Source organism: Garra rufa, chromosome 13 (genome assembly GCF_049309525.1).
Source record: "Garra rufa chromosome 13, GarRuf1.0, whole genome shotgun sequence".
NCBI classification, from domain to species: domain Eukaryota; kingdom Metazoa; phylum Chordata; class Actinopteri; order Cypriniformes; family Cyprinidae; genus Garra; species Garra rufa.
The window spans coordinates 31,398,075-31,421,514 of record NC_133373.1 but is presented as its reverse complement, the minus strand read 5'-3'; the positions used below and the strand labels follow the sequence as shown (position 1 = coordinate 31,421,514).

General features: G+C 35.5%; 1 protein-coding gene across 1 annotated transcript in view; it reads right to left on the bottom strand.

Moving 5' to 3' along the window:
- cdc42bpab (CDC42 binding protein kinase alpha (DMPK-like) b) overlaps nt 1-23,440 on the bottom strand; it is a 77,563-nt gene that overhangs the window by 38,236 nt on the left and 15,887 nt on the right. The window contains exons 2-5 of the mRNA XM_073852767.1: nt 13,062-13,153; nt 6,926-7,009; nt 6,423-6,518; nt 5,851-5,999 (exon numbers count right to left, since the gene is read on the bottom strand). Coding sequence (XP_073708868.1) covers nt 5,851-5,999; nt 6,423-6,518; nt 6,926-7,009; nt 13,062-13,153 — 421 coding nt within the window. The remainder of the gene's footprint in view (nt 1-5,850; nt 6,000-6,422; nt 6,519-6,925; nt 7,010-13,061; nt 13,154-23,440) is intronic.

Genomic DNA, 23,440 nt, shown 5'->3' with positions numbered 1-23,440 from the left:
TGATTTATTATCAATGTGGAACAGTTGTGGCTGCTTAATATTTTTTTGGTACCTGTGATACTTTAAGGATTCTTTAATAAAGCTAAAAAAGAACAGCATTTATTTAAAAAAAATTTTTTTTTCTTTTTTCAGTTTTTACTATCACTTTTTATCAATTTAACACATCCTTGCTGAATAAAAGTATAATTTCTTTCGAAGAAAGAAAGAATTTTTTTTACTGAACCCAATCTTTGAACGGTAGTGAATATTGTTACAAAAGATTTCTATTGTAAATAAATGCTGCTCTTTTAACATTTTATTGATCAAAGAATCCTGAAAAAAGTATCACAGTTTCCAAAAAAATATTAAGCAGCACAAATCAGCATATTAGGAAGGATGCTGAAAATTCAGCTTTGCATCACAGGAATAAATTCTATTTTAAAGCAACACTAAGTAACCTCAATGCTCCCTCTACAGGTTAGAAGCGGAATTGTCCATTTCCGCTGTCGTAAATAATTTAGCCTTACAGTCGTGTCACATGCACGTTATTTGTTTGAAAGGCTATCCAGGACCGGCTTTGGAAATAACGATGTCCAGTGACAAGGTAGAGTATGTTGTATGACTTTATAAAAGTATTTAAAACCTTTTGTGAAGCCTGCCGTGAAGCAAGTCGCATTTGTAGTATCATTTGAACTACAAAACCGCGACCCGACGACCCAAACTTACATAGTGCTGTTATGGCGATAGAGGTCGCAAAGCGAATACGAAAGTGCCGTTTCACCCTGTTATGAGTTGATGAACCACTGACATGAGTTCGGAAACATTATTTAAGGTAAAAAAGTTACTTAGTGGGCTTTTAAAGTATATTAAAATAGAAAACCACAATTTTAAAACTGCAATAATATTTCAAAATATTACAGTTTTTTCAGTATTTTTAATCAAATAAAAGCAGCCTTGATGAGCAGAAAAGATTTCTTTAAAAAACTTTAAAAATCGTACTAATACTCCAAACCTTTAAACAGCAGTGTGTATAAAAGCACCCAAATGAATTTAATAATTCAGAGCCATTATTATTCCATTTTTGTGGGCAGATGAAAGCATTGTTTACACAATGTCAACAAATACCGCAATTGATGCATTAACTGTTCAGAAAGGAAAATCATTACAGAATTGATGTACAGCTCTGGGCACACAATTAATTAGATTAATTTGATGTTATGTTAATGAACATATTTATAAACACATTTATATTTTTCAATAGCCAAACCGAACCCAATGCACAGCACAGATCTCTCTGTTTTCTCTCAATTTTCTAATCTAGACCAAGCAGTCCCCTCATTTTGCTAAATCTGTCACTGAGGTCTTTAACGTTTTTTTCTAAGAGGGTTTTGGCTTGATTGGGCCATTCTCACCGTCACACTCCTGTGCCACAGAGCAAACAGCAGAAAGCAATGGAGGACATGCTAAACCAATTAAAGCAGTAGAGAAACTCTGAGCCAAACAAATATGCTCAACAGAGTCCATAGATTAACACTATGGGCTAACAAGGTTTTTACCACAGATAACGCGGAAATATTCATGACACAGCCATTGACGATGTGTATAAAGACCCCAATCACTGCTAAGCTTATTTTTAAACTTGGCTAAAATTTGTGTTAGATTTGGTTAACCTGGCCGCGTGCCTCCTACTAGGCTAAAAGCCATTCACTTTGTAATGGTGCATTAAGGGGTCCGGTCTAGTCAGCAGGGGTTGCAATGTAGGTGATAATTGGGTGGCTCTGTCCCGGGCTGCTGTCTTAAGGAGCAGCGGACTGCGAGCCGAGGGAGGTAATCCCGCTTTAAGACCACAATAACCATCTGTGAGCACCATCTGGCCAAGGCCTCATGCCTACCACAGGGAGAGCTGGTCAGCTATAGACAGGAAGAAAGAGAAGGGGGTGGGACTCATTGTATGGGAGCGTTGGATACATTTCAGCAATTCATTTGGTCCTTTTTTTCACTCGAGCACTGAGCTCAACCCATTATTTCTAAAAAAAAAAAAAGAAAAATTCGAAGAGTAGAGTATGCGGAAACTTCTACTTGTAGGTCAAGGCCTTGTTTAGAAAAAAAGCTGTTTGACAAGAACTAAGACTGCCGTCGATGTCGCCAAACAAAGCTCTTTATGAGGTCACCCAATCACCTGTGCCGTTTCAGATGAATGTGGCTTTATCCTCAGGCAACGACTGTGCATCTTTTTCTTTGATGAAGGACCTTTACAGGTAACAAGAGATTCCCTCTTGACTTTTGAGGTGCGACGAGCCATGTCTTGGTGGCGAATGAAATTCCAGCTTCTTTAGAAATCAGCTGAGACATCGCACACATGGCTTTGATCAATAGCAGGACACACGTATGGTCCTGATCAATAACAGAGTATAATGCAATGGTCTTTATGCATTAAAAAGACAAAGATGCTAGTGCGGCCGGTTGGCTTTTTGGCTGTGACATGGGCTGGTCCTCTTCATTGGAAGGATCGGAGCGCACCCTATGCAAATATCTGGCCGAGAGGAACCGGGCACTTAACACCACTTACGAGCACAGGCTCTAAAAATCCTCCACTTTAACACAACAGCTTGCCCTCTTAGTCTAATGAGGGCTGGGTGAAAGCAAGAGCTCCAAGCTTTTCCTGGAAGGAGCTTTCGGGGCAGGAGCCGACTAATGTAATCTGGAGACTTGAAACAAAGTGTGAAAGCTGCACTTAAAATGTAATTGTGAGTTAATGAAGAGATTTAAGTAGTTTGAGATTTAATAAATCTATTTAAAGGCATAGTTCACTCAAAAATAAACATTCCTTGCCATGTGGTTCTAAATTTTTCTTACATGGAAGATGCATCATGTCAAGTTTGATGTCAATGCGGTCATACAACTTAAAATAGATAAAATTTAGAGTTGTGTCAACTAGAATGTAAACAAAATATCGCAATATGGTTCAGTGTGATTATTAAACTGCAAAAGCTGTGATTTAATTAAATAAATGTACTGCATGTTTTAGAGTCAAATTAAAAATAATATAATATAATATAATATAATATAATATAATATAATATAATATAATATAATATAATATAATATAATAATATAGATCATTAAATAGTTGATTTTACTATATGAAAATAGTAATATTTCTTGTTGTTCAATATTTTTATTTATCATGATTAATAATAATAAAAATTATTATTATTATTAGGGATGCACCGCAATGAAAATTCTGGGCTGAAACTGAAAAAAATTCTGGATACGCTTGGCCAAAACCCGAAACCGAAATGCTTTGTATTAATTATTTATTAAAAATAATTTAAATAATATAGAGTAATTTTGTAAGACTTTTTAAATTAACTAAAAAAATGTTTTGTTCTATGCAACAAAATCAAATATAACTTTTTATTATAGTATACTACAGTATAGTACACTGTAGTATTATTATAAATCACAACATTTTTGGCCAAATTGCACAGCCCTACAAACAAGCACAAAACCTGGAGCTCTTCTTTTTAAATCACATTTTAAAATCACAATTTGCTTTTTTCTAAAATTACTTTAGTACTGATTATTTTGATAGAGCTTTTTTGGCTTTTTTTATAGTTTGAAAGCATGTTTTAATTGTTTTAAAAGGAAAAAAGTGATTTTTTTTTTCAGAATTGTGTGATACAAACTCGCAACTCTGATTTTTTTTTTCAGAATTGTACCTCCTTAAGAATATTGCTATTTTTAAGGGTTTTCCAGGCCTTAAATTTCAAAAAGTCAAATTAAAGCACTTTAAGCACCTTGTACGAACCCTGTGCTAATCATCTCCTTTTATGTCCACAGAAAAAAAGAAAGTCATACAAGTTTGTAATGACATGAGAGTGATTAAATAATGATAGATATTCACATTTTGAGTTAAATTTCCTTTCAAATCAAGTTTTTTAGATGGTACACTATTATTACAAACCCATCACTGTGCATTCGCACAAACTGTGGTGTCTTTCAACTATTTTCACACAGTACATCCACCCTCAAACATACAGATGCGCATATTCCCAAACGCACACCCTTTAACACGGCTTGCTCATACAAAAACACACCCACGCCAACCCTATCCCTGGAGACCAATCCACTCTGTCCCCACCCTCCACAAACCAGGCGTGCCAAACTCTCACGAGAGGAGAGTTGACCACACCTCTAACCCCATGATTACTGCCTTTAACTTTCCCCTGCCTGTACCTCTGGGTGTCCCAAAAGCAGCGACTAAAAGAGCTGCATAGAAGTTTGTGAGGAAGACAACACAAGTACATTACAGAAAGTGTGTGTTTGTACCCAAACGATGTGTTTGGTGGGACTGTTGAAGCACACCCAAAGTCCCAGTACAAACACATTCATCACAGTAAGGGCTCTTTGCAACTGGTGCCTGTCAGTATGCAAATGTTGACACTTCCTGTGCGATAACCGAAGATGGGTTCAGATTCAGCCTGGCCTCAGACTAAACAGACTTTTTCAGACTCATTGCTCTTGCTTTGATTTCATGGATGCTTAGCTGATTCAAAAAATGGGAATTTTGTGACTTTTAATCATGTATATTAGTTTTGAGGTCATCTATATGCTAAAATAGACTACCATTCAAAAGTTTGGATACGATTTTTTAATGGGAAGAAATACTATTATAATTTTAATATATTTTAAAATGTAATGTATTCTTGTGATAGCAAAACTGAATTTCCAGCAGCCACTAACTTTAAGCAGTAAAAACAGAAAAAAAAATACTGATGACTCATGCTGTACTACACAGATTTTCGTCCAATCAGAGCATGTCCCTCCTATTAATACTACCTGTATTAGCTAGAAAACAGGGTCTTGGCAAAATAAGGATGAACCATTTAATACATCTCACCCAAACACCTGGTTTCAAACAATATATTACGTTTTTGGCTGGTTAACATGGCATCTGCTTTTAAATGTCATCAAAAAAGTGTGTATTTTCAATAAACAGAATTTGAAACCTTTCCAACAATGACTGTATGATTTTGAGATCCATCTTTTCACACTGAGGACAACTAAGGGACTCATATGCAACTATTACAGAAGGTTCAAACGCTCACTGATGCTTCAGAAGGAAACACAATGCATTAAGAGCCAGGGGTGTAAACTTTTGAACAGAATGAAGATGTGTACATTTTTCTTATTTTACCTAAATATCATAGTTTTTTCATTTAGCACTGCCCTTCAGAAGACACTTTCCCAGCAGACAAAATAAGAAAAATGTACCCTGATCTTCAAATTCAAAAAGCCCGCCTTCCCCGTTTTATTCTGTAATAATTGCATATGAGTCTTTCAGTTGTCGTCAGTGTAAAAAGATGGATCTCAAAATCATACAGTCATTGTTGGAAATGGTTCAAATACACAAAAATGATGAAAAACCAAAGAATTTGGGGGACTTGAAGGATTTTTCTGAAGAAAAGTGGGCAGTTTAACTGCTAAGGACAAACAAGGGACTCATGAACATCTATCAATAAACAAAAAAAACAGCTGTGGATCATTTAGGTAACAACACAGTATAAAGAATCAAGCATATGCGAACTTCTGAACAGGGTAATTTTTATAAATGATTATAAACTATTATTTTCTCTTGTGGACCTTATGAAAACTTATTTTATGTGAAATATCTTATTCAGGTCCGTATTAAATCAAAAATAACATGCATTTTTATGATCCCTCTTATGTTGGTAAAATAATTAACATTTTGCACATTCTGCTAGGTGTATGTAAACTTTTGGCTTCAACTGTATGCCATTAATTTGAGTAATCAATGTATTTAATTCAGTCAAATTTTTAACCCTAGTTTAAAAAGTCAAGACCCACCTGTGAACATAATGTAGCTGATGCACAGAGTCAATAGCCAAGACCATCTCGGCCAGATAGAACTTGGCCATGTCCTCAGGCAAACGATCTTCAAATTTACTGAGAAGAGTCAACAGATCTCCCCCTACATAGTAGTCCATCACCAGGTACTGGGAGGAGAGAAAATCAGGAAGTGAATAAGACAGAAATAAGAGAAACGAAGAAGCAAAAATAATGAGAAACAAAGATATCAATCACAGGCAGTCTACATCTTATAAATTCCCTTTACCCTTGGATTAACCCATCCCATCTCAATCATCCATGACATTCTTTCATCTAAAACCTTTTTATCGCTCTCTTTCATTCCCTCCCACTCCCACTCATGAAGCTGAACTCAAAATAATTCAAACTAGAGCCCTCTTCTTCAGTCACGCTATATACAGCACGGCACAGATAAATATATAGTCTGCTATAAAACAGTGTCCCTTGAAACTTTGTAAGCAGTGATTAATGATCATTACATTATCTCCCCTTTGCACTTTATTATATGAATGTGAATCAGACTCAATGTGAGCCTGAGAGTTCTCACACACCAAGTTGTTCTCATCCTGGAAAGCATAGTGTAACGTTGTGATCCACTGACAGTCCCCGTTCACCAGCACATCCCGTTCCTCCCTAAAACATGCCGTCTATGAAAGAAAAAAGGGGGTTCATGTCAAAGGAAAACCACTTTTTAAAGTCAGCGTTCAAAAATGTACCCCACATAGTTAGAATGACTCCAAGCAAGGGGTCTATTTTCACTGTAAGGAATGGTTTCTGAATCATATACAGCAAAGACTGTTTGTTTTTAAGTTGTTTCTCATGTAATGGGTGAAGACAGAGTGAGTAACACTCTCCTAAAAAGCTAAAGAATGACACGCCAGGGATACAGGGGAAACGGCTGCATCAGCTGAATGGTAAAGCCTGATGCTAACTGGATCAAGATTTGCACATTATATAAAAATCAGTCTTGTGAAAACCATTACTGCTATTTGCAGCTAAAGCAGTTCGGTTTGGAGAAAATCTGATGAAGAGATGTCTAAAAACATCAGCTCACCTCAGCCCTTTTGAGCATTTCCCATTTGTTTAGAATCTTCATGGCAAATACTTTGTCTGTATTTTTCACCTTTACTACTGCAACCTGTAAGGAAGACAAGAACATCAGTCTTGAAACAGTGCGGTCACTTGCTCTTAAAATACTCTTTTTTTCATCATACGTCATTTTTGATCATAGAGGTAAAAGTAACACATCTTTCGAATCTGCAAAGTTCGTTTATTTGTGTGCATTTAGAATAACAACGAAACATTGCGCTTTTGTAAAATAATTAAAGCAAACAGGATGCTCTTTCTGCTGTCTTGGTCTCTGTGAACTCTGCCTTACAGTAGGGCTGGGCGATTCTTTCGATTTTTCCGATTAATTCGAATTTACGTTTTAAGACGATTTAATTTTTTATTAAATCGAGGTATCGCGATTTTTTAATAAAAATATTAGATACATTGTAATTGCACCAATGGCAGAATGATTAAGAGGCAATATTGTCCGACCACATGATGGCGCGCCTAATTAACCGCTGTATTCAGAACGGAAAACAAATAACGTCACTAAGGGTACATGATTAGCTGCTTGCTAGCAAGTTAGCCTGTTACATTACAGTACATACAATTTCACTTACCACATAAACAGAGTAGAAAAATGATTGAAGACAATGGCGAATTATTTGCATATCAGGGCTCTAGAGTGCGACCTAATTTCTCAATGGTGCGACTAAAAAGAATATTTGTATTTGCGCTGAGTGGAGCGTCAAAGGTTTCTGTGTTTTGCACGTTGACTAATGTATCTCAAGTGTAGAGAGTGTAAATAAGAGACTGAATGGGCAGTAGCTTCGTTTATTATAATAGAGCTTTGTGATATTGCGAACTAAGATGAGTGACAGCTTTTAATCATTTTTAAGGGAGTTTGTAAACGAGATATTGATTTATTATAACAGTTAAATAAACAAGAAGTTATTATTAAGTGACTTACATTGTCTGACTATAACACTATTGCCTGATTTTGCTCTATTTCGTTGTCAAAAGTGGTCTGAAACAAGTCACAGCTGAGCCGCTGCACATCTCCACTCAAACACAGCGGTGTTTCGTTTAAGAATGAACGTGCGTTTTAAAAGCAATCTTGTGAAATGATTCAATTTCCTATTCATAAAGAGTCACTTGCTTTATTACTGAATGAACCATCCGTTCGAACGAATCAAATGAATGATATGATTCAGTAATTAAATCAGTGTCTTACCACCACCTGCTGGCAGATCGTTTCAGTTATTTAAATCATTTAATATTTCTGTGTTCAAAATTGTATATATTTTTGTATACGATATAAGTGCAAGAGAAAAGCATGGAAATATATATTTTCCTCCCATCTCATATTTATTTGTCTTACAAACATTTACTGTGTCTGGTATGATAAGAATGGGGCCTGGTGGAAAGCGATCACTGATGCAGTTGCAATGTATACTGCAAAATATATGGTGCCCATATGTTGTGGAAAAGCTGGGGTTTCTTTACATGCTAAAAGTAGTAGGGGGAAAAAAATCGATTTAAATCGTAAATCGGATTTTTTTGTGAAAAAATCGGGGATTTTATTTTTAGGCCATATCGCCCAGCTCTACCTTACAGACATGAAAAAATATATCTATAGAGAGTGAAATTTTACTTTTAAATGAACCAATTCAAATAGAAAACAAATATTCTCAGATTATGTAACCCATATGACAACTGAAGTCGCCGACTTCATCTCTTAAAACGAAAACAAAGAAAGCACTAGATTATCAATAAATTATTAAAACGTTAATGCAGTCTCCTTGCTGTTTTTCCCTGACAAATTTCCCTGACATAATTGGTTTATCTGCCGATGTGCTGTGGCAAGAACATCAGTCCTAATGTGATTTTAAAGGGATAGTTCACCCAAAAATAAAAATTCTGTCATTAATTACTCACCCTCATGTCAATCCAACCCCGTAGGACCTTCGTTCATCTTCAGAACAAAAAAAGATATTTTTGATGAAATCCGAGAGCTTTCTGACCCTGCATAGACAGCAACTGACACATTCAAGGCCCAGAAAGGTAGTAAGGACATTGTTAAAATACTCCATGTGTCATTTAGTTTTCTTTGTGCACAAAAATTATTCTTGTAGCTTCGTAAAATTACGGTTGAACAGATGTCACATGGACTATTTTAACAATGTCCTTACCACCTTTCTGGGTCTTAAATGTGTCAACGTTAGGGATGCACCGGTTGACCGGCCATAAATCGTTTTCGTTTTTATCCCGGCCGCTTTTTTTCCGAAAGTGTGTACGCGGGCTACGGCATTTGATTCATTCAGAAACATGTCACTTGTGTGGAGGTTTTTCGAAATTTGTGTGGAGGTTTTTCGAAATCTGTGAGCAGGACGTGAAGATTGCAATCTGCAATGTCTGCAAAGGACAGCCGCTTTCCTGTGCTCGCTGAAGTTGCGCGAGCGTACCTGTCCTCGCCCTGCACAAGTGCAGACAGCGAACGTTTGTTCAGCTCAGCTTCTCACGTGATAGATGAAAAAAGAAACAGACTCACTTGTGACAAAGCTGAGATGCTTCTTTTTGTAAAAAAAAAAAAACAAGCATTACTTTACTTTTGAAAAGCCAAAAATAAAAGTCTGTTCTGTTAAGAATGATTATTATTATTTTACACTAAAATGCCTGTTGGCTTACTGTTTTACTTTACTAAACGCATGTTTTACTTATTAAACTGTATTTAATTTAATATTTTTTTATTTATTTAATTTCAGATGTCAGATGCTATTGATTCAAAAGCCAAAGCCAGTTTGGCCTGTTAAATACTAAATAAACATGTTGTTTATGTTGTTTACTTGCATAACTTCTTGTTTTTGAAAAAATCGGAAATCGGTATCGGAATCGGCCAGCTTGCTTGTAAAAAATCGGAATCGGCCATGAAAAATCATGATCGGTGCATCCCTAGTCAACGTGTCAATTGCATTGCTGTCTATGCAGGGTCAGAAAGCTCTCGGATTTCATTAAAATATATATTTTTGTTCTGAAGATGAATAAAGGTCTTGTGGATTTGGAATGAGGTGGATGAGTAATTAATGACAAAATTTTCATTTTTGGGTGAACTAACCCTTTAAACATAATTTGATCTGAAAACAGTGATTTTATTAGGATTTACACAAAAGTGTTACTCAGCTTGCTTGTTAAAAGTGCTGCCTTTAGCATTCATAGAAGAGAAGTACAGCTTAGTATTTTTGTGGAAACCATGCTACTTTTTTTAGAATTCTTTGATAAACATAAATTTCAAAGTCATTTTTTAACTTTATTAATATCAGTCAGACAGTCTATTCCTGTCTATATGGGGCACTTATTTGTAACAATATGCTGCAAATTCAATCTCTGTGAGACTACAAACAGTAAAGTTCAAGTACAAATAAAAACACATGCCTTCAAATGCAATGAAATCCTAGGAAGGTAACCTAATGATCTTATCTAGCATCTGCCTCCAAGAGGAAATATTAAACAATAAGCCCAGTTAGGCGTGTGATGTCTTCACTTTATTAAATGATGATCAGAGAACATAACAATGTTCTGGCAATGTTCAGTCACTTGATCAGTAAGGAGCACACTGTCCTTGGCTCTGACTTGGATAACAGAAGACTCTCCTTCAAAGATCTTTGGGCTCTTCGCTTTCCATCAAGTACATGATGACATCTTCAGAGATGACCCTTTCTGCATCCTACACATCAACTCATAAATAAAAACCAGTAAAACTACTGAGACATGCAGCACTCTTATTGAAATGTGTGGTTCTGTTCACAGTGTTCACTTACCTATCATTCATCAACCTCAAATATAGCTTTTCATCTAAAATATGTAAATAGTATCAACTTTACATGGCAGCTCAATCTAAAGTTAACCTAGAAAAATGAGCACTATTCAAGTGTCTGTGCGGAGTGTGGAAGCTAAATAGTAGCACGCTTCCTGCATGACAAATGAAGGCGCCAGTACGGTTGCTTATAAAATACTCTGTCATTTTTGGTCATAGAGGTCAATGTAACATCTTCTGAATCTGTAAAGACTCTATGTTTATTTGTGTGCACTTGGAATAACAACGAAACGTTTTGGTTTTGTAAAATAATAAAGCCAACAGGATGCGCTCTCTCTGTGAACTCTGTGTTTACTTGCCTTACAGACATGAAAATATATCTATAGAGAGTGAAATATTTACTTTTAAATGAACCAATTCAAATAGAAAACAAACATTCTCAGATTATGTAATCCGTATGAAACTTGCAGTGTTGCTGACTTCATCTCTTAAGACGAAAACAAAGGAAGCACAAGATTATCAATAAACTATTTAAACATTAATGCAGTCTCCTTGCTGCTTTTCCCTGACAAATTTCACTGACATAATTGTTATATCTGCTGGTGCGCTGTGACAAGCATTTTTTGCATGCACTTGAGCGCTTATTAGGCTATGTAGGCAATTAAAAGCTGCATATAAATTATTTTGATTTATATGCAGTGTTGCCAAGTACGCGTTTTTTTCGCTGAATTGAGCTACTTTACCACTGTTGCAGCGGGTTGTTTTTTTATGTCCACGGTAAAAGTGACTACAATAACGTAATATTTAGCCCCTGAAATGCTAATTTTACTATGGGAACCCCGCCAAAAAACGTTTATTTTACCCCCCGGAACGCAACACGATTGGGCTACTTTTGGCCTAGTTTTGAGTAGCAATTGGGCAGGTTTTGTCGTAAAAACTTGGCAACCCTGTTTATATGGTACACCATTAAACATGCGACTAATTCTTGACTAATGCTTAAAATTAACAACTACTAGTCGACCAGAAAAATCTTTAGTCGAGGGCAGCCCTACATTTCTGTGAAAGTGCTGCATGTCTCAGTACTTAAATAGTCTTTTATTTATGAGACTAGATTATTTATTTAACTTTTTTTCAGTCGAAATTCAGTAGTAGCTACTGGCTCAGAAGTCTCCACAGAAAATGATGTCATCTCATCTGCCCTTCTTCTGCTCGCCCAAGCCTATCCTGATCTATCAGGAGATGAAAGTGTTTGACTGATCCTCAATCCTTTCCTTCACACATTTTCCCACAGCTGCATGGCTTCCTTTCTTATTTTGGAAACAGGCTTACATCAAGCAGAACAGACTTTCTGCTAGCTTTCCATGAGCGGTTGCTTCCAGCTGGACTGAAGTGAGCAGACGCTAGGCCGGAAACCCTGTCAAGTGGTGTGTCAGAGGAAAGCACTCCCATTGAGGAGGGTGCAGATGAATCAGGGCTCACCAGACAAGTGTAGAAAAACCGAGGGCCTGACACATATTGCCCTTTTAAACTACTTTAATCGCAAGGATCTTTGATGTATTTCCATCCACCCAATCTAATAAATGTGCTGCCATTTTTATAACTCAAACCTAACTGTGGATAAAGTTTAAACGGTCTATTTGCAGACACAGTTGTTAATGTATTTCACTACTTGAAAAATTTCAGTGAAAAACAAATGGAGAAACTTTGAATAATATGCTGGTTACTATTTGAATGTGAACCAAAGCTTTCAATCTTCAAAAAAATACCATAAAATGATCCTAAAAATAGTCTACGACTTATATGTAATAGTTCACATCAGAGCGGCAAAGATATTCCTCAAATATTAACTTTTGTATTCCACTGAAGAAAGGGAGTTGCACTAGTTATGAAAAGGGTAAGTAAACAATGACAGGGTTTTCATTTTTGGATGAACTATTCCTTCAACTCGACTTGGAAACGTCCAGCTGTTTTCTCAGTCACTGTGAAATAAAACCTGAATAAAAAATCCATAAACCATTTGCTAGGGTTTTAAAACATGGCTTCTATCCAATGTTCCCACTTCACGGGCCATTCTGAACAGCCAGGCCTCACTAAGTAACCTAATAGTGCTGGTTTCCTGGCCTACCTGTACACCACACATTCCCCAGTGACTACATCACACATCTGTCATTACAAAGGAACATCAACTGCCTCGGGCTCTCAAAAGTACTGCATGAAGAATGTCCTTACTCTGCAACATACCTGTGCTTATGGCAAAGCAGTATAATAACTCATTAAATAAAGCAAAGGGGCTGTTATGGGATTTAAAAAAAAAAACTATAGATACCTCTCCAAATGCTCCCCGTCCAATCACCTTCAGGATCTCGAAATCTTCCTTGCGCAAGCGCATCTGTTTCACCTTGGATGTGAAAGGCTTGGCTGAAAAAAAAAATTAAAGAAAGTGGACAAAATCAGTATCACTGAACTAACAAATAATAATACAAATAAAAAAAACTGTCAAAACATTAAGTTCAGAAAGATTTAAAAAAGAATACTTTTTATTCAACAAAGATAAACTGAATTGATCAAAATAAATCAAATACATTTTACAATAGAAAGTTTTTGAACAATAATAATAAATGCCATCTTGATGAGCATAAGAGACTTCTTTTAAAAATTTTGGAACAGTTATTAAAGGAGTAGTTCACTTTCAGAACAAAAATTGACAGATAATGTACTCAATGTTCATGTCTTTCTTTCTTCAGTCGCAAATAAATGATTTTTTTTTTTTTTTGAGAAAAACATTTCAGGATTTCTATCCATATAATGGACTTCTATGGTGCCTCCTTCCTATGGTTTGAACTTCCAAAATGCAGTTTAAATGCAGCTTCAAAGGGATCTAAATGATCCCAGCCAAGGAAGAAGGGTCTTATCTAGCGAAACGATCGGTTATTTTCTAAAAACATTTACAATTGATATACTTTTTAATCTCTACACAGAGTACACACAGAGCTAGACAAGACGAGCATTTGAGGTTAAAAAGTATATAAATTGTGATTTGTTTTAGAAAATAACTGATTGTTTTGCTAGATAAGACCCTTCTTTCCTCGGCTGTGATCGTTTAGAGCCCTTTGAAGCTGCATTTTGGAAGTTCAAACTCGGGGGTACCATAGAAGTCCATTACATGGAGAGAAATCCTGAAATGTTTTCCTCAAAAAACATAATTTCCTTGCGACTGATGAAAGACATGAACATCTTGGATGACATGGGGGTGAGTAAATTATCAGAAAAGTTTTACTTTGTGGACTAATCCTTTAATTTTTGGGCAAATTAACTATTATTTAAAACCATTTCTTGTAAATATTATGTCAAATAATGAATTCTTCTACTGCAGTAATGTTGTGCATGTGTTATTCCCTGGGTGGAAAAACATGGGAACAGAGGAGGGGATGATCTCAACCGCAGTGCGATAAGGATAAAAATCTGCCATGTTTATCCTCAACAAGAGTAACACGCCACCCAGACCTGCCATCATCAGAGTCTATGCAGCTTGACCTTTCTAAAACATCTTTTTACTAAGTTCAACCTCATCTCATGGCTCTCGTACACTTTACTGAGGTGTTCTGTTGCAGCATTTTTCCATGGGAGCACAGTGTCACTGCTGCAGACTCACAGTTTAGTCCATAAACTCTCAGCCAATCAGCATCAAGCACACAGGGTGGGGCGGCTCTGTTGCCATAGCAATATTGGATTGTGCAGAAGAGAGAAATTCAAAAAAGTCACATAGGTGTCAGTATATACAGTAGAAGAAACTATTTTTAGAAATGTTTTACTAACAAAAAAAATGTGTTTCAGCTAATTTTCATTAACAAAGTTGGTTTGATTTTTTATAAAGGCAATGTACATTTTTAAATGGTTTAAGTGTCTAAATATCTTGGGGCCCCAACGTTAGTTATAATGAAATGAATTAGACATGGAAAGCAAAAATACAGCTAATACAAACCCAATGTTTTGATTTTACAAACCCAACCATAAAAAGCTTTAATTCTGAACACTAATAATTAAAAACAGCACAATATTTGACAAAGTGTTGTTATTAAAGGTTAAGACAACAACCATCCAGAACACTATAGCACTTTAGCACTTTGCATTTTCGTTAGAAGATTTTAAAGGGTTAGTGTACATAACATTACAGTTGAACCACTGATGCCACATGGCTATTTTAACAATGTTCTTACTACCTTTCTGGGCCTTGAACGTGGTAGTTGCGTTGCGGTCTATGCAGAGTCAGAAAGCTCTTGAATTTCATCAAAAATATCTTAATGTGTAAAGATGGCCAAAGTTCTTACAGGTTTGGAATGACATGAGGGTGAGTAATTAATGACAGAATTTTTATTTTTGGGTGAACTATCCCTCTAAAAACCTACATATTTTTACTGTCTAATAATATAAACTAAGAGAAAATAAACTGTTTACCACACAATATTCTGATTCTATTTAAGGGGTCATTATCTGTTGAAGTTACAGCATCTGTCTTTCAGAGCAAATAAGTGGGTAGATCACCAAGGTACAATTGGTGGCTCCAAGGCATTTTGGTCCCAGCAGGCCTTCATTACCCAGCCAGGTCATTAAGTCTCATCAGAACTGCTCCACATTACAACTGTAATTACTCTCAGGCACTGACCCACTGCTAATCTAACAGTCGTCACAGTCACATATCACAGAGCAGCTATTCTATCACACACCCTGCTGACAGCTAAAAAACATGTTTATAATACCAGCAATGTGTAAACTATGGAAGCCCATTTTCGCCACTGAGTAAAAAAGAAAAAAGTTAATTGCGACTTTTTATCTCAATTCTGACTTTTTTTTTTCAGAATTGCGCTATATACAAGTTAAAAAGTCAGAATTGTGAGATATAAATTGGAATTCTTACTTTTTTTCTCAGAATTGCATGATACAAACTCGCAGTTCTGACTTTTTTTCTCAGATATGTGAAATATAAACTCGCAACTGCAAGTTAAAAGCCAGAACTGCAAGATATAAATTATAAATTCATTTTCTCAGAATTGTGTGACACAAACTTACAATCGCGAGTTAAAAAGTCAGAATTGTGAGATATAAATTGGAAATCTTACTTTTTTCTCAGAATTGCATGACACAAACTAGCATTTTGGACTTTTTTTCTCAGAATTGTAAGAAACGAACTCGCAATTTTGACTTTTTTCTCAGAATTGTGATATAAACTCACAACTGCAAATTTAAAAGTCAGAATTTTTCATTTTTAATTTGGAATTCTTAATTCTTAATTTTTTTCTCAGAATTGCGTGATACAAATTTGCCTTTTTTCTCAGAACTGCATGATACAAACTCGCAATTGCAAGTTAAAGTCAGAATTACAAGATATAAATTGGAATTCATACTTTTTTTCAGAAGTTTGTGATACAACTTTGCAATTTTGACTTTTTCTCAGAATTGTGAGATATAAACTCGCATTTTGGCTTTTTTTTTCTCAGAATTGTGAGATAAATTGCTGTTCTTACTTTTTTGTCAGAATTGCATGATACAAACTCACAATTTAAGATTGTGGGATACAAAGTGTCAATTCTGACTTTTTGTCTAAGAATTGCGTGATAAAAACTTGCAATTCTGACTTTTTTCTCAGAATTGTGAGATACAAACTGCAATTCTTACTTTTTTCTCAGAATTTGCATGATACAAACTTGCAATTTTGATTTTTTTTCCTCAGAATTGTGAGACACTAACCTGTAATTCTGACCTTTTTCTCAGAATTGTGAGATACAAACTCGAAATTCTGACTTCTTTCTCAGAATTGCGTGAAAAAACTCAATTTTTACTTTTTTTTTAACAAATTTTTTACAATTTTTACTTTTTTCCTCAGAATTGTGAGATATAAATTGAAATTCTTACTTTTTTCTCAGAATTGTGAGATACAAACCTGTATTTCTGACTTTTTTCTCAGAATTGTGAGGTACAAATTCACAATTGCAAGTTAAAAAGTCAGAATTGTGAGATATAAATTGCAATCCTTACTTTTTTCTCAGAATTGTGTGAAAGAAACTTGAAAATCTGACTTTTTTTCACAGAATTGCGGGATATAAATGTTATTAGGTCTATTTTTCCCCCTCAGAATTAGACATTATAACTTGTAATTGCAAGTGTATATCTCACAATTTTGAGAAAAAAATGCAGAATTGTGAGACAGAAACTCACAATTGTATGAAAAAAGTGAGAATTGTGAGATAAAAAGTCACAATTACCTTTTTTTATTCTTTACTTAGTAGTGGAAACAGGCTTCACTAAGGTTCTTTAGTAAACACTTGAGTAGGTAGTATGAGCAAAGTATTAAAGCATGATGGTAGTCATTTTTTATTATGGTGACAGTATCAAATAAAAACTAATTTAATAAAAATACAGTCAAGCCCGAAATGATTCATACCTCTGGCAAATTCTGACTTAAAGTTACTTTAAATAACCAGCAAGTTTTTTTTTTTTTTTTGACCGGAAACGACACAGGCTTCTCCCAAAAGATAATAAGACGATGTACAAGAGGCATCATTGTGGAAAAAATATTTCTCAGCTTTTGAACAAATAGTGGGATGTCCAAAATTATTCATACCCTTTGCAAACTGTCACAGTCATTGGGAAAATCCAAAGTTTTATACCATTCCAAATAGTCCAAGCTGTTCTAAAGCAGTGTTTCTCAACTCCAGTCCTCGGGACCCACTGCTCTGCACATTTTGTATGTTTCTGAGTCTGACACACTCAGTTCAGTTCATGAATCTTTCTACTAATGAGCTGATGATCAAAATCAGGTGCCTTAAATGAGGAAGACATACAAAATGTGCAGAGCAGTGGGTCCCGAGGACTGGAGTTGAGAAACACTGTTCTAAAGCATCCTAATTACCCTGATTCATTGGGAACAGCTGTTTTAATCAACTCAACAGGTGAAAAACAGAAGCTCTCTGCTGTTGGTTTGTGGACAGTCATGGCTAAGACAAAGGAGCTCACTGAGGACCTGCGGCTGCGCATTGTGGCTGCTCACAAGTCAGGAAAGGGCTATAAGACCATATCTAAATGTTTTGAAGTTCCAGTGGCTACAGTGCAAAGTATTATTAAAAAATACAAGACGTTCCGCACTGTGAAAAATCTCAGAGGACGTAGTCGGAAGCCAAAAGTGACACCTGTGCTGGCCAGGAGGATAGTGAGAGAGGTAAAAAAGAATGCAAGGATCACCACCAAGGCCATCCTGATTAATCTGGGCTCTGCTGGTGGCAACATCTCAAGGCAGACAGTCCAATGGACACTGCACACCGCTGGGTACCACGGGCTTTTCTATTGATAATTGAGAAGGGTATGAATAATTTTGGACATGCCACTTTTTGTTCAAATGTAAATAAAAGATGAGTAATATTTTTTTCCACAATGATGCCTCTTGTACATCGTCTTATAATCTTCTGGAAAACGTCTGTGTCATTTCTAATAAAAAAAAAAAAACTTGATGGTTGAATAAAAGTAACTTTAAGTCAGAACTTGCCAGGGGTATGAATAATTTCGGACTTGACTGTATACACTTAATAATAATATGTATGAAATATTCCAGCATGCATGGAAATACAAGCTATATTTCTAGCAAATAAATTAATAAATTTCAAATACAGCATCACAATAATAAAAAAAAACAATTCAGATGCTAAATTCTGACTTGATGTATCAAATTCGTACCGCCCAGCCTTCCCACTGAGACAGGGTATAAATAACCTCAGACATCCCTGGATAGAATCAGCCACGCTTGACCTCTAAGAAACTTTCAACAGTTTTGACACAAGTAAGCTGCGGCCACATGGTAAAATAAGTGTGCCACTGCAGTGGGAGTCGTGCGATACGTCACACACACCACTGACTGCATACAATCAGGCATAACGCTCATAACCGACAACCACTAGAGTCCTAAAAGACTCCTCTGTTCCACAGACAGCGTGGAATAAAACACTCCACAAGAATGAATCGCTAGTAACCGCACCATAATGGGACCTGCAAGCCTCTTTAGAGAGTAAAAACAAATAAACCTAGACCGAGCGAGGGGCCCATCCACGGAGAAATCCATGCGATACCTGCGCATTATCATGAAGCCAGCTCCGCCCTATGTATCCAAGGATCAGTGGGTTAACAATATTAGCTTTAGTGATGCTTCTCTTGTTTAATTCTGGCAGCAGAACAATAGCTATACAGTATCACTCACCTGAAAACCTAATAAAACAACACGGGCATGCCAAACATAGCAACGGTTGTCATGACAAATGAGAGTGAGGTAATCTGAAGTGCTGTAAATGTAAACTTCTTCACCACACTGTTCACTGTATGACTGTTTATGATACTTTCAAAGAATAGGTGGTACTAGCCAGGTTGTACAAACCAGTTATTTTCAGAATTTTTTTTCTTCTTCTATTTTTTAAATAGATTTCATTAGCTAAAGTTTTAGTAATTTTATTGTGAAAAAAAAAAAACATTTTTATTATTTTTATATGAATATATAGCATTAATAAATCTTAAAATATTAATGCTAAAAATGTAACAAAGTACTAAAATAAATTAAAATAAGTATATATTTTATTTCAGTTTATGTCTATCAAGTTTTAGTTTCAGTTTTAGCTAGATATCAACCCTGGCACAAAGGGACAACATTTATGCAAAACACGAATACTGAGGTTTTCAAAGAAAGTGTCAGACTAAACTCAATGGCATTGTGGGACTGGAAAAACACGTCCCGTCTTTGTGTCTCCTACCAGACTGGTTAAGGGTGTGCGTGACACGGCGCTCGTGAGAATCTGCGCGTGCTTGTGTAAATTTGCCCTCCCCGCTGTATTTGGGGACAGGCGTGTGTGCAAAGGAGGATGCAAAGAGGAATACTAGGCCTTGAGAGTGTGTTCCCACATCCACTCCTCTGGCAAGGGGACATCTGGAAGCCATAAGAGAGATTATTTACGGCCACGGTGAGGTAACAACGCAAAAATGCCGCTTCCAGAAGAACACGTCCCAGCTCCTGGAGCTAGAAGACCTGAGGATGGCCTTTCTCTGCCGTAACCAGAGAGGCTAATAAGGCATTGAGAGCATTAACACAATAGCACAGTTATGACAATCGCCAACGTGCTCTGGTCTCTGCAGCTTTGAGAAGCAGAGGCTATGCTAATGCAAACAGTGAAGCTTCATAATGAAATCCTACTTTACAATATAGGTGTCATGTTTAGGTTCAACATTTACATTCAATATGAACACATTCAACATTTTGTAGCCCTCTAAAACACACACACACACACACACAAATGCTATACTTTATATTTTAACAACTTAAGATTTTGTAAAGTGCAGTCTTTCTATTTATCCTAAAAAAAAGTGGTCTTTGGAAAGCCTACAAAAATTTTTTACAGATAGGTTAGGGTTAGGGTTAGGTTACATTGTCTCTTACATAGTCTCTTTGAATAAAAATGGCAAAAGGCCAAAAATAAAACTTTTTTTTTTTTTTTTTTTACAATTAAATTGTCTAAATCAAACAATTGCAATGTCTAAATAATTTAATACTCAAACCTCATTTATTTTTTACTTAATTTAAACCATATTTGTAACAACAAAAATACAATATAGAAAATGTAAAACATTCATATAACACACAAAAAAGTTCGGGATCAGTTCAATTTTTAATGTTTTTTTCAATGGAGTCATTGAAAAAACGCCTTATGCTCATAAGGGCTGTATTTATTTGATCAAAAATACAGAAAAAAAATTAATATTGTGAAATATTATTGCAATTTCTAATATTGATTTACTTTTTCAACATACTTTAAAATATAATTTATTTCTGTGACACAGTGCTGAATTTTCATCAAGTATTACTGCAGTCTTCAGTGTCACATGATCCTTCTGACTTTTTCAGAATTGTGTGATGCAAACTTACAATTTAGACTTTAGACTTTTTGTGAGATGGAACTGGAAATTGCAAGTTAAGAAGGCAGAAGTGCGAGATATAAATTGCAATTCTTACTTTTTTCTCCAGAATTGCAAGTTTTTAAGTTAAATGAGTTATTAATTTAGAATTGTGAGGAGAAAATAACTGCGTCAAAGAAATAAATAATATTTTAAAGTATGTTAAAAAAGGAAACCAATATTAGAAATTGCAATAATATTTAAATTCATTTTTTTCTCAAATTGCATTATACAAACTCACAATTCTTACTTTTTTCTCAAATTTGTGGGATATAAACTGGTAATTGCAAGTTAAAGAGTTTTTCTCTTGCAATTGAGAGTTTATATCACACAATTCTGAGAAATTTACTTTTTCAACATACTTTAAAATATCATTTATTTCTGTGACACTGTGCTGAATTTTCATCAAGTATTACTGCAGTCTTCAGTGTCACATGATCCTTCAGAAATCATTCTAATATGCTGATTTATTATCAATGCTGAAACTGTTGTGCTGCCTAAAATTTTTTGGAACCTGTGATACTTTTTTCTTTGATTCTTTGATGAATAAAAAGGTAAAAAGAACAGCATTTATTCAAAATATTCTAACAATATAAGCCTTTACTATCAATTTTTATCACTTTTTATCAATTTAACACATCCTTGCTAAATAAAAGTATTATTTTCATTCAAACAAAAAAAAGAATCATAAAAAAAAAGTTCACTTGTAATTTTTCACTCGTCAATATTATTTTTTTTACTCGTAATTTTTTCACGTTTTTTCACTTGTCAAAAAAACTTTTACGCTTGTCGTTTTTTCACTCGTCAAAAAATAAATAAAACGTTTTCGCTTGTTTGTTTTTTTTCACTCACCAAAAAATTTTTTTTTCACTTGTCGTTATTTTTTGAATTTCTTAAAATATGACTAAATTTTAAAGCTGAGACTTCACAGAAGTAACCTGCTCTGTCTTGTCTATCGGCATGTTGTCAGTTTCCTCTTTGCTCCGTGATGTATTTTTCACAGCGTCAGAACATAATGTTTAGTGTGACAGTGGCATTGTTTGTAAGGGGGGCAGGTTTTTGCAAAGGGTCAATTCCTTAATATCTTGCTTAATCTGAAAGTCCCAGTGCCTCACAACTGCTCCTGCTAATAACAGCCATAAATAAGACGAGTCCCAACAGACTGAATAAATTACATTTACAAAATGAAGGGGGTCCTGAACAGGGGTTTCCTTTATAGATGCGATGGCAGCCCCTGTTATTAAACAAGCTGGCAGGATATCAAATGAATACAAAAAAGCCATGGGCTCTGTCAATCCCTAAGGCAAAGTCATGGCTCACAGTACCATGTAGTTAGCAGGGGGTGATATATGAAACCCTCCGAGAGGACAGGGGAAAGCATTAAATCATTAATAAGTACCAAACGTACATAAACATGCCTGAGAATCACTTTCATACTGCATAAACATGCAATGGGGCGATAAATTGTGTTTAATGCTAGAGTGAGCACCCACGACGCCCAAACTCCCAAAGCAATATACACCACCCCTAAAGCATCCCCTATTGCTATTGAAGCATGATGGCATGGCTTGTGTCAGACCAGACAAAAACTACATTTGTCTAAACCACTGCAATGCACAAACAGGATATTCCCAAAATACAATGAAGCCAGGGGAAGACCATTCAGAGCAAACAAAGCCATATGATCTTGGATGTTTCATGGCTCTTGTGCTAATGTTCATCAAGAGAGCTGTAAAAGAAAAATGCAAACAGACAAGGTAGGATCGCTTATTAGACATGCCGAAACTAAAGCTCAATACTGTAAGTGCATTACAGCTTTTTTAGCATAGACAGCTATTTTAAAAATTCACTGAATGCAGGAAGGTTATGTGACAAATGACATAAACAGAAACTCTGCGTACAAAAGAGACAGATGAAATGTGATGTTAAACACGTTAGGAAAAAATTCCTGGTTATTGCAGCACTCTGTGCGCCGGTCATCGCATCACCAATTTTGTAACATGATCCGATGCAGCAATCCCCAACTTTTTCCATCTACAGAATTACATTGACTGAGTCATGCTACTGTACCAAGGTTAGATAAGATGCCATGACAATACAGGAAGTAACCATTCACCTTTTAAATAATGCCGTTAGGCCCAATGGGGAGCGAGAGGACAGACAGACACCAGAGAGGGTGTCCTGCAATCAAAGACGCAAAGAAAACGAAAGAAACAGATGTGCGAACCTGCTGATTTTGTCATTAACATCATTGCAAGTCTCAAGTGAGAAAATAAAGTGGAGAACAGGACAGTTCAGGCCAAAATTGAACAATTTCTCATCGTCATGTATTTTCCAAACTTGGAGGACTCTTCTTCTGTGGAACACAAAAAAGGTCTTTAGAATAATGTTTACACTGCATTTTCCATTCATTGAAATTGGATGGTGGCCACAAGCTGTCAATCTTTAAAAATCTCTACACAATTTTAATGGAAAAAAAACTCCAAATGCAAAATGATTTTCAAATGTGTTTGAGTTGGAGATTTTTTGTTGAGTTTTTGTTGCTACAGGTTTGTTTGGTGTGCTTAGGGCTGCACAATTTGGCTCTAAAAAAAAAAAAAAAAAAATATATATATATATATATATATATATATATATATATATAATGAATAAAATAATAAAAATTAAAATTAAATAAATTAAAAAATGAAAAATAAAATAGAAATAGAAATAGAAATAAATAAA